Source organism: Indicator indicator, chromosome 31 (assembly GCF_027791375.1).
Source record: "Indicator indicator isolate 239-I01 chromosome 31, UM_Iind_1.1, whole genome shotgun sequence".
NCBI lineage: Eukaryota > Metazoa > Chordata > Aves > Piciformes > Indicatoridae > Indicator > Indicator indicator.
Genome location: NC_072040.1, coordinates 5,643,143 through 5,661,763, shown reverse-complemented (window position 1 = coordinate 5,661,763; position 18,621 = coordinate 5,643,143). Strand labels below are relative to the sequence as shown.

The following is an 18,621-nucleotide window of genomic DNA, read 5'->3' as shown; positions in this document are numbered from 1 at the left end:
AATGTAACTGCTCTTTAAAGCTGTCATTTAAAATTATTCAAATGCATTGTATACTGTTCCATAATCATACCAAATAAAACAGAGTTTCCCAATGAATATAAATTGCCATTAACCTCCATGAAAGTTTAATCAGGGCCTTGTTCTGATGTCATTCTAAAGAATAAATCACAATTTAAATATATATTTTATTTTTATAATCCCTCACTGTAATTATGTGATAAATTCAGTTTAAACCCACCTCATAGCTTGTGCCAGGGGTATATCTAAAACAAAAAATTAGCCAGGTTGTATTTTTTTAGGAAGGAAATATCTTAGAGGAGAGATAATCAAGCTGATTTAGTTTAGCAATACATGTGGTAGGATATTGTAGTGGTGCTATTGTGATGTGTTACAGTCACTCTTAGTTTTGTTTAGAGAAGTAGGAGATGCTAATAATTTGCTTAATTAATTATTAAAAAGTGGAAATGGAGCTCCTTTTTCCTATCTCACATCATTATTTGACAAATCTGAGCAATATATGATTCTCAGGCTCCCCTTCCTCCTGTTTTATGCTAACATTTTCAGCACTTTCATCATGCATATTTTCCTTGCTTAGATTCCTGCCTGCATTGTAGTTGTTGCTTCCCTAATATAAGGATTATTTTATACTTTTTTGTCTCCATTTAAGTTGAATCTGAGTTTGAAAGTCTGGATTAAATCTTGGATTTATAGTATTCAGAGGTAGGTTTTAATCCTAGTCTAAGATATCATAACTTAAATTGTGCTTGTTGAAGGAGGAGTACAATCGAAGTAACAACTCTGGATTGTCTTCTCCAGTGCCTGCCCAACCTGCTGAATTACCCATAAAGCAGATTTAAGATTCTGTGTTCTGTGAGAGAACAAGAAATGAGTGCTGAAATATCTGCCTCTTTGGGGAGGAGGATGCTTTAGCTCTGATAAGGTTTTTGTGAGCCTTATGTCAGAAGTCAGTAACCAAAGCCAACCAGCCACAGTATATGTTATTAGTAATCACTTTTAATGATTTCAGATGGGTTTTGAATGTGTAAGAAAAGTCTTCTAGGAAGAATTTCTGCATTTTTTTCTCCAAGTGCCTGAATTAAAAGGACAAATTAAATAAAGATGAGAAATATCTGAGCAGATTTAATGAGTGTCTGTAAGCTGACATTCCCACTCTGACCCATGACCAGAATGATACACAAGTGCATACAACACATGCATAAAACAAGGCACTTTCTTCCATAAGAAAACAAAAATCTTGCTGGCCAGAGATTCTTTTGTTATTCTCATATTTTTTGCTTCGCTGAATTGTTTTGAACATCCTGGAATAAGTAAGGAATCAGTCCTGCTGGTGATCTGCACTTACAATGCAGGTTTTTTCCCCACCAATAACCACACTGAGCCAACTACATGCTACATCTCCTCAACCTGTGCACTGCCTTCTGTAGGAAGAACTTGTAGTCTGGGAAGCAAGTTGCTTTTTCAGCATAGCATTGAACCAAGACTGATATGTCCTGTATCTCATAAATCTTAACTTCTCAGTGAGTCTCATTAGCCCAGGCACAGTGCTCTGCTTCAGCAGAAGCAGCTGTGCCAGCTCAGTCTGGTGCTGCTATGCACGTTGTAGGTTGACCTCTGGTATAGAGGTGGGAGGTCAGATCAGCATAGATGGCAATATGTATTTGAAATCTACTGTCTCCTTGCTCTGTGTCTGTCCTAGGTGGCTTGGAGATCTACATATTAAAATGTAGTTTGCATCTCTGTAGGAAGTTAGTAAGGTGGTTCTACAGACCTGTGCATTTTTTGTTTTGCATGCAGAACCTGAACAGTTTTGCATATGTGAATTCATCAAGTAAGAAGTCACTGTGAAATATGTTACTTTACACTCTGCTAATGAGATGTTGCCAAAGGCAATAACCTCTCCTTTTCTAACAGCACTGATTTATGGTCTAAGCTTACATTTTCATAGCAGTTTTGTGGTATAGCTGCTACAGAAAATGCTACTTTTTATTTGCTTATGTAAACACAAATATCATATGACTGCAACACCACAGAGCTGAATCATTAAAAATGTGAGGAGTGTATGCATTAGCAGTCATAAGGGCCAAGTCCACCTCTGTATTCTGTGAATCCAGAGTTTATATTTGCAGTGACATACAAGAAGTTTTTTCAGTGTTGGAAGCTACAAGAATAGACCAGTCCCTGCTTTGCACCTCAACAGCAGCTGTAAGAAATCTTTCATTTACTGGCAGTTAGAGCTTTTGAACACATCTTTGATGGATCACACAGCAGCATAACATTGGCTGTTACTCAGCAAAAACTCAAAATCATCTCATGATCTCATGGGTTATTTTTGTTTCTGAGTTCTAGATGGCCATGCTATGTCTATAGACTGGGTTAAATGCCACACTTGTGCCTCATGGACAACTAACAGAGGCTGTCCTTCAGCTTCAGTGGTGGATGTCACTGTGTTTAAAACCAGGATTGTAAAGCTCCAAGGTGTGCATAAAGATTAGCTAAAAATTATTTGCATATAGTTGAGACCTGATCTGATCAATGAAAGCAATTCACTCAATTATTTCAGTTTCAGAAAAGAAATCTGTATTGAAGTGTACAGCAAATAAACTTTCCAGTAACCAAAGAACCTATATAGCTATGAACTTTTGAATTTTTCCTTCCTTACAATATCTGTTTCAAAGAAGTTAAAGAGCCTGTCAGCTTCTTGTGTTCTGGGGAAGACCCATTTAAAATCCAAAGAGCCCAACTATAAAACATGTAAGTGAAGACCTGTGATTTGTCCTTGATGATCAAAATGCCCAAGATAATAATACATACTTCTGTAACACTGATAATTTAGTAACTTACATTCTTCTTGTGTTTGCAATTTATCTTTAGGTTCTTTGACACATTATGATAATAATAATGTGATCATGGAAGATCAAAGAACCTAAAGATAATAATAACATGATCATGGAAGTCTTTGTTCTCATGTGTATTTAGTGGCTACAACAACATTTCATGAATATATTTCATTTCATCTGGAGGGTAAAGTTTCAGTAAAATAATAATGTTTTCTTCAAAGAAATTACATCAGATTTGGAAATGTTTTAATCTCTTGAAATAGTTTGTGATTAAAAATATGAGAGTTTCATTTTGTACCTGAAGTCAGCCTTCAGGCACAGCAGTAGTTTTGATCACACTAATGGATGCCTCACAGCATGTATTGAAGTGTGGGGTTATGGAAATAAATAGATGCATAGAATTAAAAATCACTCAACAAGGCTCTGAGCAACCTGATCTAATGGAGGATGTCCCTGCTCACTGCAGGGGGGTTGGACTAGATGGCCTTTGGGGATCCCTTCCAGCACAAACCATTCAGTGATTTCAAGGTTTCACGTAGAAACCTTTGAGATGCCTTGCTCCCCTTGAAGCAGCAAAAAAGGTATTTGATATGATTATGTCAGTTACTAGATTGTATGAAATAGTACCTTTATCACCAAGATTTAGGACAACACAAAAGCACAAAGAACAGCATACCAAAGGCATATTTTACAAATGCTTTTTTTTTTTTTCTTAAAAGCCTGAAAGGAATATATTAATGTTAGAGGAAGTTACAAGGTACCAAAACAAATAAGGGTTCCGAAATTAAACTTCCCTTTGAGCAGTTGTCATCAGCAAACCACAGAAGCAAGACTGAGTCTAATCAATTTTTTTCCTAGTGAAAGCAAAGCCTCTTTTTGCAGCAATTAGAGAACTCCATCACTGATATAAATCCTTGGAATGGAAATACGTTGACAGTAAATTGACCTATTTACACAAAAATTACTTATTTCTGATGATAACTTAGAGATACATAACTAGAATAAAGACAGCAAAATACTGGTCCTAGAAAGAATGTGAAGAAATGTGTTCTGTGGTAACTACCTTCTCTGATTTTTCTTTTGCAGTGCAAGACATATGCCTGTGTTTTGGAGAGCCATCTTATGGGACTTACCATCGACTTCAGCATGGGCTTTGTCTGTTTTGATGCTGCTACAAAGGTAAAGCTCTGAGGCTTGTTCCCATCATTGTTATTATTCCTTGTTATTTCTTCTGTTTTGGGATAAGAAGTACGTTTTTTAAAATGTACCTCTATTTTGTTATCACAGTGTATCATACCTTGTCAAATCTCTTGTACTTTAGTTGAAATTTTAGGGATGACTTCTAAACAATCAGGAAATTGTATTCTGTTGTGTGCTTGTTATTGAAAAGTCAGTACCAGTATCAGTCTGAAACAAGCATCAAGTCTTCATTCTTTAATTTCTCATAAAAGCTCAGACTGGTTCATTTGCTGTTTCTTTTGCTGATGTGTTCTTGGTTTTGAGAGGAAAGAATCTTCTTGGTTTCAAGCTCTGAAAACTGCCTTTCTCATCTCAAATTTCATGGGTGGGAGTATGTTTTGTTACAACAGTTTTCAGTTTGTGTTTTAGATATTTTTGTTCAGTTATCTGTAAAAGGAGAAAAAAATCAGCCATGATCTCAGTGTCTCATGCTTTTCCCATCAGCCCTAAAAACGCTCAGTACAGCTGATGAAATAATTTGCTGTATCAAGTGATAATATGCCATCAATTTCCAGGTTATATTAATGCAAGTCCAATCTCAGTAAAATTGAGAGCCTACCTATGTTTGCATGTGCACTAATTGCTAACAAGTGCTAAAATGTAAACAGGTTTTATTGCTACTACTTGACACTGCTCTTAGGGGAGAATGGGAGCTCTGAATCACATTATGAGTTCCACTTCTCTTCAGTACTTATTTTCCTTGGAGATCCTGCAGCATGGCCACCAGCCATTGCTGGGAATGCTCTTTTCTCAACAGAATATGCTTCTATCCTCTATCTGAATTCAGCTCTTCCCACCACATTACTCTGCTAACTAAACCCTTTGTGTTCTTCCCAGTTTATTCTACTTCATGTTTACACAAGCTGTGGTGAATTCGAAATTCAAATACTTATTTGTTGCTTTTTGTTAAGCAAATAGTCTTGTGTGAGTCATCAGGGAAATACACAACTGTCAGCTCAGGAGGAATTACAGAAAAATCAGTGCAACAGAATTAAAATGTAGTGGCTCAGGGAAAAAAAAAAAAAGTTTTGGATTCCCACCCCCCTCTCCAATAACATTATAGAAATGCTTCTGTGTGACGGTAATCTGCATCTCCTTCAATGCTCCAGCACATCTCTGATTCTTAAAAGTCTTTGTTTCCTGCACTTTCTCTGCTTTCCTTTTAGTTTGATAAAATCAATGTTACTGTGATGCTTGCTGATTTGTCGTTTAAAAGTGGATTTTATTTCCCTGAATGGAGAGAGGAAGCATGCCAGGAAAGCTCAAGAGTTAATTCATGGAGAATCCTGAAGGTTGCAGGGTTTCTTTCATTTTACTCTGCTAGAGAAAGACAGTGGTTGAAATTAATGGTTAAATACTGACATCTGTTGCTAAATGTATTTCAAGTCAAACACATCACAGTTTGATCAAAATACTGTTTCTGTGTCTACTTAGACTGATGACAAATATGAGTGCACAAAGTATTAAACTTGAGGTCTTCAGAACAAATCTGTACTGAGATGTGATTACAGCAGCACTGGCATAAATCACAGCCATCTCTCTGCATATCACCTGCTTTCTCCTACTCATTTTCTGACTGATTACTTGTGGAGCCAAAAGTTGTTTATCACTTGGAGCATTTAGTGTGTTGCTTTATAACAAACTGTTGTGATTTCCTGAAAGGAGATTTTGCATGGTTTTTAAGACTGCCTAGTTAAATCAGATTCTTCCAACATTTCAGAAGATAACATCTTGATTCAGCTAAACAGTTCATAAACTACCAAATGTAATTATGGACAAAAAGAAATTTCTTTGCCTGCAGATTAAAAAGAGGCAATGTGTGTGCTTGTGTTCTTGTTCTTCTGTGGCACTCTCTAGAGCCAAAGCTCCAGTGCAGGCTGTCTATTTTTTTTTCTTATTAATAATGTGTGGTTTGAAAGAGGACTGCTGCATACAGACCAAACAGACATTGGGAAAGATTTTACTACATTTAATCTCTGTGATGTAGTCCCTCATCTGTGGTAGTGATACACCAGGAGTGTGTTGGCTTGCATGGAAGTTTAAATCTGATCATTATTGAATGTCACCACAGCATCTCTTCCACTGGGGACTTCTTCAAAATGTGTCCACCAGCTTTAATGCAATTTCATTTGCATTATTAGAAATACAGGATGTCAGATAATGTCCTCTTACTCAACTTCATTCTTTATTCCTTGCTGGTATTCTGCTAAAACTGAATTTAATTAATCTTTGTCATTACTGTTTAGTTATTCTCCTTTTTCTTGGCTGCCTGATCAAGTTTTCCAGATTTTGTTTGTCTGCTTCTTGTTAGTACAAGGAGTCATAGAAACATAGAATCAACCAGGTTGGAATAGACCTCCAAGATCATCCAGTCCAACCTATCACCCAGCCCTAAGCAATCAACTAGACCATGGCACTAAGTGCCTCATCCAGTCTTCTCTTGAACATCTCCAGGGATGGTGACTCCACCACCTCCCTGGGCAGCACATTCCAATGGGCAATCACTCTCTCTGTGAAGAACTTCCTCCTAATGTCCAGCCTCTACTCCCCCTGGCAAGTCTTAGTATACAGCATCCACTCCAGGCACAACTTTGCTTTTGAGATGTTTTGGATGCCAAATTTTACTTTTCAAGTGCTACGAAAATTCCAGGATGATGCAAAAAAAAAAAAAAAAATCTGCTGTAGGTGTTAGAAGTTCTAAGCCAAATTTCACCCCATTTTTTCAGCATTGTCTATCAGTGTCTACTGGGGAAAACATTTTTCCCAAGTCCTGCACAATTACAGCACATTGATTCAGCTCCTATATTTGTCTAACATTAGCTAGTGTATAAATGTCAGAGGTGTATTGAGCAATCATAACTGTCTAGTGGACAATTTATGTCCACCATGGGCATACACAGACATTATGATAAGCATTTATAAATAAGGCTTTGCAGCCAATGTGGGTACCTTCAGAATTAAATATGGAGACTTGTAGATTAAAAAGCTTAACAAGATGTATCCAGAACTTCATCTGACCACCATTCTGAAAGTGATCTAATGTATAAAATTATTTACTCATCAAGTGGTCTTCAGTGAGTTCTTTGTAACAAAATAATTGTCCGCTCCTGAAGTATGCACATCCCAGACATTTGTATGTTCCATATATTTCTGCTTCTGCTGGCATATTCATTGAAGTTGTTTGCTGTCATGTGCATCTTTGCATCACAGTTTGTACAAATAATATGTGTGTGTGTTTGTGTGAGGGTACCTTGCCATATACCTACCTGTGCAAAGTGCTCTGTCTCTGCTCCATCACATTTACTGCTCACTAAAGCAGCAGTCAACGATATGTATTTGTCAGAAGAGAAAAAAAAATCATTCCTTACAGGACTGGAAATATATTACAATGTGCTGAATTATATGGTGATGCTAGAACAAAGTAACATCAGGCTCTGTAGTGGCCCAGGAGGTGCATATCAAGCAAGCTCAAGGTACCTGTCATCTATTCTCTTGTGGGCACCTCACACACTTCAAAAAAGAGAATACCCTGGGAACAATCAATAGCATTGCAAATATCTTTAACTTATTTTTCATGCCAAAAGGCTACTAAATAACACAGAGCAGAATTACTCTCTATTTCTTTAGGAACAAACTCCATGTTTTCTAGGGAGATATATATATATATATATATATTATATATATATATATATATATATATACACATACACACCTTAAGGCCCATCTCTTCATGATGCTAATACACATACAAAACATTGAAATAGACCAGAATGTAAAGAACCCCTTGATATCCAAAGTTCAGTAATAGAGAAAGCAGAAGGAAACCAGGCTTACTTTGAGGTGAAGATTTAATACTGTAACTCTTGTCAACAAATATTTATTCCATGCTTAGAAAATGAAATGCTGAAGAAATAGCTGCTACAACTTTAATATAAGCTGTTAGGCATGGTTTGTACAGTCCTAAGTGCTGTGGCTAGAAACAAACAAATGTTGGTAGGTCATCCATTGGTACTAAGCAAGTAAACTGCAGTCTTTTAGCATCTGATGTAACTTTCATAGTGGACAAGAAGAGTTACTTTATGAGGGCTGCTTTTCTTGCTTTTTCCTTTGTCTCATTTTTGTTCTTTTTCCTCTGTGTCCTCCCCTATCTTTCCTTTTACAGTTATAGAGCCTCAGCAGTTGACAAAGGAAATTGCCTTGGACCATAATTCTTTTGTAGTAAGACATCCTCTAGAGATTGCTAACGCAGTAGAACTGAGCATGAACAAGATCTTAATCCTACTCAGTTCCCTACTGCTGCTATCACTATGGACAAAGTGTCACTTTGCAAGAATTCAATCTTTCTCAATTAGGTATGAGTCAAACAGCCAAATTAAGGTGTATCCCAGGTGCCTGAATACACAATTACTGCTCTTCTTGAAAGTAAGGACCTACAAGGCATCTGCTCTTGATTTAGTTTGACTTGTAGGGCTTACCACTTATTTTATGCAAATGACAAACAACATTAGCTTTAAAGGTGCCCACTGAAATTTAGCATAATTCTGCAATATGTAGGGAGAGTATAAAAAAAAAAAGCCTTAAAACACTAGACAGAAGAATGGTTTAATCAGAGTGTCAAGAAAAAAGGAGACAAGTACAGCTGCAGGCTTTTGAAGATGCAATGGAAAACACAACAAAGGGATGTGCTCAACCTAGGAATTGAAAAGTGACCCCTGACATCCCTTCCATAATGAAGATGATTTCTTTATTTACTCCACCATTTACAGGTGGTCTGAGATGTAGCTGTCTAGTCGTTATAAAACACTGACAGATGCTTTCGGGGTTTTTTTCCTAAGCATCCTACTGAAAGCCAAACTTCTTTTGCTACTACACAGTACAACCTGTATGATTCATGCCAATGGAAAGGGTAGAGAAAAGCTGTATTTGGTGATGTGCACTGGCAGGTGAAATGATGCCCTTGCAGTATGTGGTACAAACATTATTTCACAAGTTCATTAAGTGTAATGAACTCTTTGCATGAGCAGAATTGGTCCACAGTGCATAATCCAGCATAGAGGAGGCAAGATTGTTTAGTAATAAATTGAATTTAGTCCATTACAGAAGCCATAGGATACAAATTAATTCTCTTCTAGTTGGAGGCTCTCCTGTTGACAAAATCCAGTTTTTTTTTCCTGGTGCCAAGGTAAAACACCCTGGATATCCTTGCTGAATCATACACCTATCACAGAGCCATGGACTAGTCAGACACTGTCATTTCTATGCATATTCCTTAGAGTGTGCTAAGCAAAAGTACAGACACCTATTTATTTGTTTGGTAATACAATCTCTGTTCAGGATAAATCCAGCTCCCTGACCCAAAACAAAACAAAACCCCTAAACAATGCTCTTGATCATACCCTCAACTAAGATAATTATCATGCATTCCCACTTTTCTGATGCCATTATTTAGAAGGGAAGTGATTTTGTTTGATGGCATCACATCAAAATTGTGTGTGGTTTAGTTCAAGATTCTGACATGAGGGGAATGAGTAGCAAATTGGTGTGTGATATGAATGTGAAACTATTGTCTAAGGTCCCTTGTAGAGTATGTGTTCTAGATTCAGTAGTAGCACTAAGAATAAAATCATAGATTAGTAGGAATTGGAAGAGACCCCTGAATATCAGGTAGTCCAGCTGCCCTGCTAACTCAGGTATGCCTAGAAGCAATCTAATTTGCTTCATTTGTGTGACTATGGGGAACATCAGCAAAGTATTACAGGTACTGAAGTCAATAGCTGCTCTTCCATCTGCCATTTATGTGTTGCATTTGTGTCCCATCTATAACATAAAAATATGCAGGCAGAGAGCATCCTTGGGTAATTAGAGCAAAACAACACTTAGCAGAAGCTAATAGGCAGTAATTTGGTCACAAAGACTAGAACAAATGAGTCCTAGATGACTGCTTATAAATAAAATATTTCTCATTAAAAAGTATTGGTGGAGAATCTTGGTCCCAGATATGTCAAAGGAGGAAAAAAAATCCTATTAATTTCAGTGAGGACAAGATTTTGCTTTTTTGATGATTTCTTATTACAATAATTTAATAGCATCTCAAGAGATGTCTTAAATCTAATTTGTCAACTGTTTATTTGTTTGCATTCTGGTGTTTTTGGAAGTTAAATTTATTAAATGCTATAAAATACAAGAAGCAGGCTAAGCCATCTATTAATAGTAATTTGGAAAGAGATTTATATCTTATTGGTTGCTTTCACTGTTGTGCCTGATAGATAATTTGCTCAATGAGATGATCTCCTTCCAGTGCATTTCTCAAAACACTGGTTAACTCTGTCAGATTTTCCAGGACCAGACTTGTGTAGGTAACTTGTGAAGCTGAGGTGAGGTTTTTTTCAGTACATGCTGTTACCTTTGTCCTCAGTTTCTACCTGGACTGCTTGCTCACAAGTTCTGGCTCTACTCATGGATCAAAAGTTTCCTTTTAAAGGCAATAAACAGTGCATGCTGAGGTCTCATCTTGCCTGGTGTTCCATCAAGGCATAATAAGGTTGTGTGCCTCAGCTTGAGAAGTGTCTCAGGGTCCTCACAAGTAACTAGGTGCCCAGCACCTAGCTCAGAATCTCTCTGAATTCGGTCACAGTTTGTGTTTTAAAAGGAATTGCCACCTGGTCCACTTGTCAAATCTATTTTAGGGTAAATGGCAATGTGTAAAGCTTCCTTAAAATGTAACATATAGTGCTGTAAAATACTCTCAGTGATGCAGGTTATGCAGAGTTACTGAGGTCTATGCAAAGGAGGCACTTGAAGAGAACAGGCTGCTTTTATTAAATAAAATAAGCTATATCAGAATATATTACAGAGCATAGAGCCCAGTAACACTACACCTCCAAGGCAGTAATTTCTTCTGCTTGTATTTTATAATTCATAAAAACTGGCTTAGGAGTAGTTTATGTGACATGTGTTTTTGTTGGGTTGTTGTTTTGGGGTTTTTTTGGGTTTTTTGAAACTTGTGAAAAAGCCAAGATGTTTTACAAAGGTACTCATTGCTTAGAAGTCAATCTGCACATAAATATTTATATATATATATATATATATATATATATGTTTGTATAAAATTATATCAGCCTACGTTAACTCTCTGGGGCAGGCATTCAACAAATGGTTCTGAGGAACTCTGATGTTCAAAAATGTGAAAATATCCTTCACTTGCCTTTGACAGGGGTGTGTAGATCAGTATCCCCAAGGATGCCTGCTTCTAATGCAGGAGAATTAGCCTTTAAAACTAGAATTTAGAACAGCAAGGATGGTGACATTGAAGTCAGCCCACAGGAACATGAAAGCTAAAGACATGTGAAGCTCTCTCTCTCTCGTGTTAGTGTCACTGCTGTTGCTACACATCTTTGTGAACTTGGTGCTTAGTGAGCAGATCCTGCTTCTCCTTTCTACTTTGGAACCATCAAGTAGTCATTGAAAAAGGATAGGTCTGGCTCCTGCTCACTGCTTGTGCATTTTGCACTACTGAAAATGAAAAGAACAAAAAAAAAAAAAAAAAAAAAAAAAAAAAAAGAACTTATGAAGCTACAGAGGAAGTAAATCAGAGATCCCCAAAATACTGTGTTTTAAAAGTGACCTGGCTGCTGATCACAGAATTCTGCATCATCTTGTACATCCCCTACGTGAGCAAAATTCTTCAGCTTCAGGGCAGCTTCAGCTTCTTTTGGCAGGAGACAAGGAATTAAGTGGGTCTTAATGGGCATATGCTTAATTAACTGAACCAGTTTTAGCTATCTATAATTTGGACATCTAGTTTAAGCTAATTACAGTCCTAATGTAGTGTGGTGCACTGAAGTGTAGACACCAAGTGCATCAAAGTGAACCACTATTCATCCTAGTTCAAACCTGGGTGAAAGAACTGTTACTCAAGTTCTCTAGAACAAAAGAAGTCACCAGGTTGACTAGGCTGAATGTTTGGAGTAATATGTATTCCTTAATTACTTAAAAAGCTCTCTGATTTTTTCCAAAAGAACTCTCCTTCATGTGGACATTTTGGGGGAAAACATGCAGTTTGTTGAAGACCACAGCTAGTTCTTTTGTTTGGGAATCATTGCATGCATTGTCTATGGTATATTTATTCCTTACACTTTAGAAAAGGGGGTTTGATGGTCTCTGGGAAGTATGCTGCTGTTCTAGGAACTGGTTTTGAGATCTGGATGGAAGAAGTGCAGTCTTGTTGGGATTAATCTCAAGAAGGATTTCATCGTTCAGTGCTATAGACCTCTTTTTGCAGTGCACTTAAGAGCTATTGCTAAGTAGAGCTCTCCTCAGCCAATGTTATGTATAAACTGAAGTGTGCTCTTGAATCGTGCCTGTGGTTTGCTGTGACTGTTGTTCTCTGTTCCTCTGAGTGGGAATGAAGCAAGCGGCAAAGCTGCTCAGGAAATGCCAAAGTTCTGCAGCTCTGAACATCCTTCATTTTCACTCAAACTTAATCTGATTGGGAATAAGGCCAGGTACCCTCGATTTTGTCAGCCCATCTCAGGGTCCTTGTCACTACTGCACCTCTCTCCTGGCCTCCCCATACATCATCAGAGAAGAGAAAGATGCTAGCTTGTTTTTTTCATGGTTGTTGTCCTGACATAGAGAGACCATCAGTGCCCTTTCCATTTCTCATCTAGGCAATGACATGTTTAAATAGATTTGCTGTTCCTGCAGAAAGGCAATACTCTTGATCTTCTGACAAGACTGGGTTAATAGGTCTGTAAAAAAAAAAAAAAAATTAAAAAACCCCTTTTAAGCATAGGTAGGAAGTATGGCCACCTGAATGCTGTATGAGGTTGTTCTGGGTTGTTTTGTTTAACTCCCTATCTACAGGACATAAATAAACATCATTGATCAAACATGGTGAAAGGAATTGCACACACTTTGAGATGAGGGAAGCTATTCTATTTTTCTGTAGCACAGAGTGGTCAGCTCAGGATGCCAGCATTTGTTGATTTGTTGGTGGTTTTTTTTTTTGTTCTCTCTCTCTCTAGGCTGTCCTTTGGAGGTACAAGTTTTCCCAGCTCAAAGGTTCTTCAGACGATGGGAAGAGCAAAATCAAATTTTTGTTCCAAAACCAAGATACTAAACAAATTGAAGCAAAGGTAAAAACAATATATTGTTTTATAAATAAACAAATAAACAGTTATGGGAGCTGGTAGGGGAATGGAAGAGTAACTTAAACTAAATTACTTCAAATATTAGATTCATGCACAAAGTCAAAGAATGCAAAGGAAAAACTGAGACTTTTAGAGTGAGCACTTTTACCCATTTCGATGTGTTTACACATGAAGTATGTTTAGTTTAAGAGCTGTAGATAAGTGTAGCTATAAACATGAACGTGAAGATTCCTGGGTCATATCTTTTGAGCTTTGGTTAGTTTAAAATTCTCTGCCTAGACCCTTTCCCAGTATCCTTTAAGCCTCTCTGGGATTTAAAGCGCTCTTCGGAAGAGGAGGAACAATCTCTTTTGGACTTGACTAGCTTTACAGAGTTAGAGATGTAGCTATTTGGGAAACTCTGGAGTCATTGGGCAATGTTAATCAGATTTTCAGAAACTCTGGTAATGCCATCCTGTATGCAGGCTTCAGCTGGTATCAGATGATGGGAACTTTGTAAAACATCTGTTAAAGGTTGTGATGAATATTCATGGCCACAGCTACCATCACCTGTTAGCTGCAGCTCTGTGCTTCAGATGGCCTGGAGACTCACTGTTGTAAGGGGAGGTAGTGTAACAGTGTCTTTACATGAAGATAATAATTTTTTTTTTACCAGTCATTGCATGAGCAATAATCAGAACATAGTGAAATGGCAGCTTGCAGCTGAGAACAAAACTAAGACTCTGAAGAGCCATTGTCCCATGGCTGTATGCTATGAATTTAGTTAGAGTTTAACCAGGTGTACATCTTTTCAGCTTTAAAATAATTTAAATATTTAAACATTTGCCTTGTTCTCTCAGATACTGTTAAAGTGCTGCCTTTTTGTGCTGGTGCTTCTGTTTGGCTTCTCTGTAAGTAATAGTGTGTTACTATGAAGATATATATAGGGTAGTAGAAAAGCAGTGTTTCTTTGTAGATTTAAGCAATTCCAGGATGAAAAATCAGAAGAGTAATTACCATAGGTCACACCTGTGGGCCCATGGCAGGGTGTCTGGATGCAAACACCCAGCTTTGAAGGTTTCTAAGGCAGAGTCTAAGTGGTTTCTGAGAAGAAAACCATGTAAGGGCAACGTTAATCACTGGTACCCCTTAGACATTCCAATCTGTAGGTTATTTCCCAGCTGTCACTCAGCAGGAGATAGAGCACAAGTTTGCACAGTCAGAGGGAATTTTTCTGACTGAGAGCTAGAAAATAGAGCTGTCAGCTTGGCAGAACTGGAGCCTGTGTGTCCCTCTCCTTTGCCTTACCAGGCTATTGGAACTGGGTTGAAAAAAAGGAGCAAGGAAGGGCAAAGCTTTCTCCTCATCTGTAAGACAAAAAGGGATTCACTTAGGCACCATCCTGTCTACTTCCTAACCTGTTTCCCTGTTTGTTTAGCTATAGCTAATGATCCATTAGTGTCTGTCAAGTATCACAGCAGCTTCCAGAGGCTGAGAGTGCTGTGCTCTTCACTATTACCTGGCTAACTGCTAGACCATTGCAATAGAAACTGATTTATATTTTTCTGGCAAAAATGGAGGATGCTAAATCTATGAGAGATCCTGTTTACATGTATGCACACACATATACATACACATATCTATTGATACAGATATAAATATGCTGATTTTCTTGTAACACCCAAAATCCATTTCATCCTTTTAAGTGAACACAGCAATCAGTAATTTCTGTCAGCTGGGAGCTTCTGTTCCTTGTAGAACATCTGTATAACTGAAAAGCTGCACTTCACTCTGAGCTTTCACCTTTCTCAACTTGCAGGGCTTTTTCACAGCTCAGCAGCTCTGTCAGAAAAACTCAGGGTAGGTCACACAGCTGTGCTTCAAAGGGTTAGCTTTTGTTCACAGACTGTCTGAATCCCTATGCTGAGGGATACAAAACCAAAGTGAATACAAAAATCAGCACATCAAGATGAAGGTTCAGGCAGTTGTGTTTGCTTATTAGAATATGGAGAATGGAAGAGGTCAAAAAGATGGTATCAGTAAAGGAATAAGTGTAAGTTCAGGGATTTAACATTAATAGATGTTAATTAACTGTACCTTAGTAGTAATTAGTGCCAAATTAATTTGTACTTGCCATTATCTTGTATAGAAATCTAATCTAAAGTAAGGCAAATAAATAGCCTGAGTGACTGCTGCTGTAAAGGGAACAAAATACTCTCAAGTGTTGCAAGGTGTCCTGATGGATGCTTGCACCATTTCCCACACTGACCTTGCTGCTTGTATCAGGTATATTCTCCAATATACAGTTTTAAATTAATCCTTGTTCTTATCCTTGAAGGGTTTTCTGTGAGCATCACAGTTCTCTTCAATTTCAGAATATCATCTTTAAAGGGGTTTTTAAGTGTACATCCTTAGGATTTTTTCCAGTGATTGCTCAGCTGCAGTGACTGCATTCTGAGCTTGGGTTTCTGACCTGTGTAGGTTTGTGTGATTCTGTTTTCAGTTTCCTCATGTCTTGTGCATGAATTGTCTGCATAATATCTGTTATCATCTAACACATTTGATGAACGAGGAAATATCTTCTCATATCAGTAGTTTGTATGTGGGTGAAAGGAAATATATTTTCTAAGCACAGCATGAACACTTGCTTGATTTTGTAGATGTGTTGCTGAAGTAGTTGTGTCATTAATACAATGCAATAAGAGTTGAAGTTTTTTCTCATCTAGGGGCACACTCTTTTTTCTGCCCTTTCAATCCAGACTTTCTTCATGGAAGGTTACAGAAACACCTGTGACAATTGTTGGTGATAATTGTGCTGATGCACTGTGAAAATTCAGTGTCCAGCAGCTGTAATTATAATAGCAAGGATTTCCAGCTCATAGGGTTGCCTAACTGTCTTGAACCATAAACTCTGATACTTGTATTAATAGACTTATCCTATTGAGACAGAGGGGGAAATGTAGGCTTGCTCCAGACAAGACACAGAATTGATATTAAGGATATTTTACTGTTCCTCTAAATATTTATTTTTCAAGCTTTAGTTTGATTTTTTGTTTTTTTTTTTAGTACCAGGAGGTATAATACTGTATTAATATAAATTATATATTATATAATATTGTGATTATATAATATTATATATTATATAATATTGTATTAATATAAAGGAGGGGGGGAAAAAAAGGAGATAACTGACTGATAGTTGTTACTCTGAAATAGCTTCCATAATTCCTTGTTTCCTCGTGTTTTCCTATGTATGCAACATTTCCCTAGATATATTAAATTTTCCTGCTTTGAAATTTAAGGGAGGAGCAAAACCCCTTGCAGAGTGATAAAATTGCCCTTCTCCCAGTGTTAAAAATGGCAATGTCTCTAAGGAGATTTTTTTTTTCAAATGGACACAGATGGCATGTTTGTGAAACTTGGCATAAACTTCATGTTCCTTATTGAAACTTGGTAGTTAGGAGAGTTTAGAGAAGCTCATGGGATGTCACAAATTCATTTCTGAGCATGTCTGATGGACATCTGCTCAGGTTATAAGAGTTGAACAAAGCTTCCCCCATTGAGTACATCACTGGACGCTGCACTTGCAGCTGTCTGCTTTCAGGCACTTGTTCCCTCACACTCATGAGGGATTTGTGAACATCTCCATGAATTACTTGAAGCAATTTCTTCCAGGAAACCTCAAGAGGTTGAAAATTGCAAGTTAATGTCATTTTGAGAGATTTAGCAATTTTTGTTGAATTTACAACATGATCAATATTCTTGTGAACAAAGATGCAAAGCCCTCAGCATAGCAGTGCTGGACAGAAAGACAAATGGAATATACCACAGGTATCTACTACTGGCTTCATATTAAAATGAAGCCATCTGTCTAGGTAGTGAATCAAAGCAGAAAGGTGACAACTCTGCACCACCATCCCTACACTCAGATGTATTCAAGCACCTCAGTATTTGCTTTCAAATACAAGAGGTATTCATTGATTAAATGTTAGCTCCAAAACCAGATACTGAAGATAATCTAAAAAACATTGATCAGATAAAGTGCATGAGACACAAAGCAGTAAATTCATATATGCTAAAAAAATGTAGGGTTTGTTTATTTCCTCTGTAGTGATGTCTAAAAGAGTCCCATACTGAGGAGATATAAAGAAATGTGAACTAAAGTAGAAAGAGGAGGACTTTAATGCTGCTGGACCTCCTGTAGTCAAACAACAGTAACCCACTCAATGAAAACAGATCCCAGATATCACTGTGTGATAGTAGCACTTTGGAAAACTTGTCTTTTGTTTATTTGTTTTTCTGTTGTTAAAGAATCAGCATAGATAAGATAATAGCTACTGATGTGAGCTGACATAAAGAACACAGGGAACATATCTGGAACTCAACATTGTTGACCTTCGTTGGGTACATTTGGTATACAGTTGGAGTCCAGAGATGTGTAGACTTACGGTGCAACCATTTCATTTTTATCTAATTGCATTAAACTGAGGGAAAAATATATGTTGTCACATTCCTTTCCCTATTTCTGTGGAGGCACTTAGCTCAGATATGTGTCCATCTTAGCCTCCAAACAATTATTTGCAGAATGGGATAGCTCAGTAATGGAGAATTGTCAAGACACATTAGCAGAATTACATCAAACTAGTAAAATTATTGCTGCTTGAAAGGGGTTTGTTCCTGGGTGTATCCTTGTGAGGTGTTCTTTTGTTTCTTGTTTAATCTTTTTGTTTTCACTTCCAGGAGCTGGAATTTTCCAACCTGTTTGCAGTCCTTCACTGTATCCACTCATTCTTTGCAGCCAAAGTGGCTTGTTTGGACCCTTTGTTTGTTGGCAGTCAAGCCACAGCTTCTGCTGCTCCCACAACTTCTGGTACTGGCAAATTAAAGTATACTACTTGACATCTCACATTTACAGCACTGCCACTTACCAACAAGACATAACAATGTATAAATATTCATAAGATGTAGACCTTTGGTGAACCATGTACATGGAAACCAATCCTGGAGGCAAGACATCTTGCAGCATCAGCAGATAAATGGTCACGTGGGATCATAAATTCATCTCTGTTCTGCAAGGCATCACTAAATACTCCTAGTCAACCCCCCAGAATAGGATGGATATGCTTTTAGTATGATCTATTTGTACTTACATAGTGCTTTAAAGCAACACTGGAAGCAAAGGAATAAATGCTGAGATGAAGCACTTCAGTATTTAATAACATTTTCAAATTGCTGTAATAATAAACAAATAGAATTGTCATTTTCCTGTTTTCAGATGTTTTTAATGACAATATACTAAACTCTGAGTATGAGCTTAATACCCTATCATTATATTATAAATGGCATAAGAGCAAGCAGCAAGCATATAGTACATGATGACAAGGAGATAAGCA

The 18,621-nt window shown here is 37.4% G+C and overlaps 1 protein-coding gene across 2 annotated transcripts in view; it reads left to right on the top strand.

The window, feature by feature from the left end:
• The window catches only part of SNTG1 (syntrophin gamma 1), a 110,897-nt gene extending 92,770 nt beyond the window's left edge, over positions 1-18,127 (top strand). The window contains exons 15-17 of one of the 2 annotated variants that reach the window (XM_054394718.1): positions 3,945-4,037; positions 13,124-13,234; positions 17,969-18,127. In XM_054394718.1, the coding sequence (XP_054250693.1) occupies positions 3,945-4,037; positions 13,124-13,234; positions 17,969-18,127 (363 nt within the window). The remainder of the gene's footprint in view (positions 1-3,944; positions 4,038-13,123; positions 13,235-17,968) is intronic. The other variant, XM_054394719.1, reaches the window with a different exon arrangement.
• The last annotated feature ends 494 nt before the right edge of the window (positions 18,128-18,621 follow it).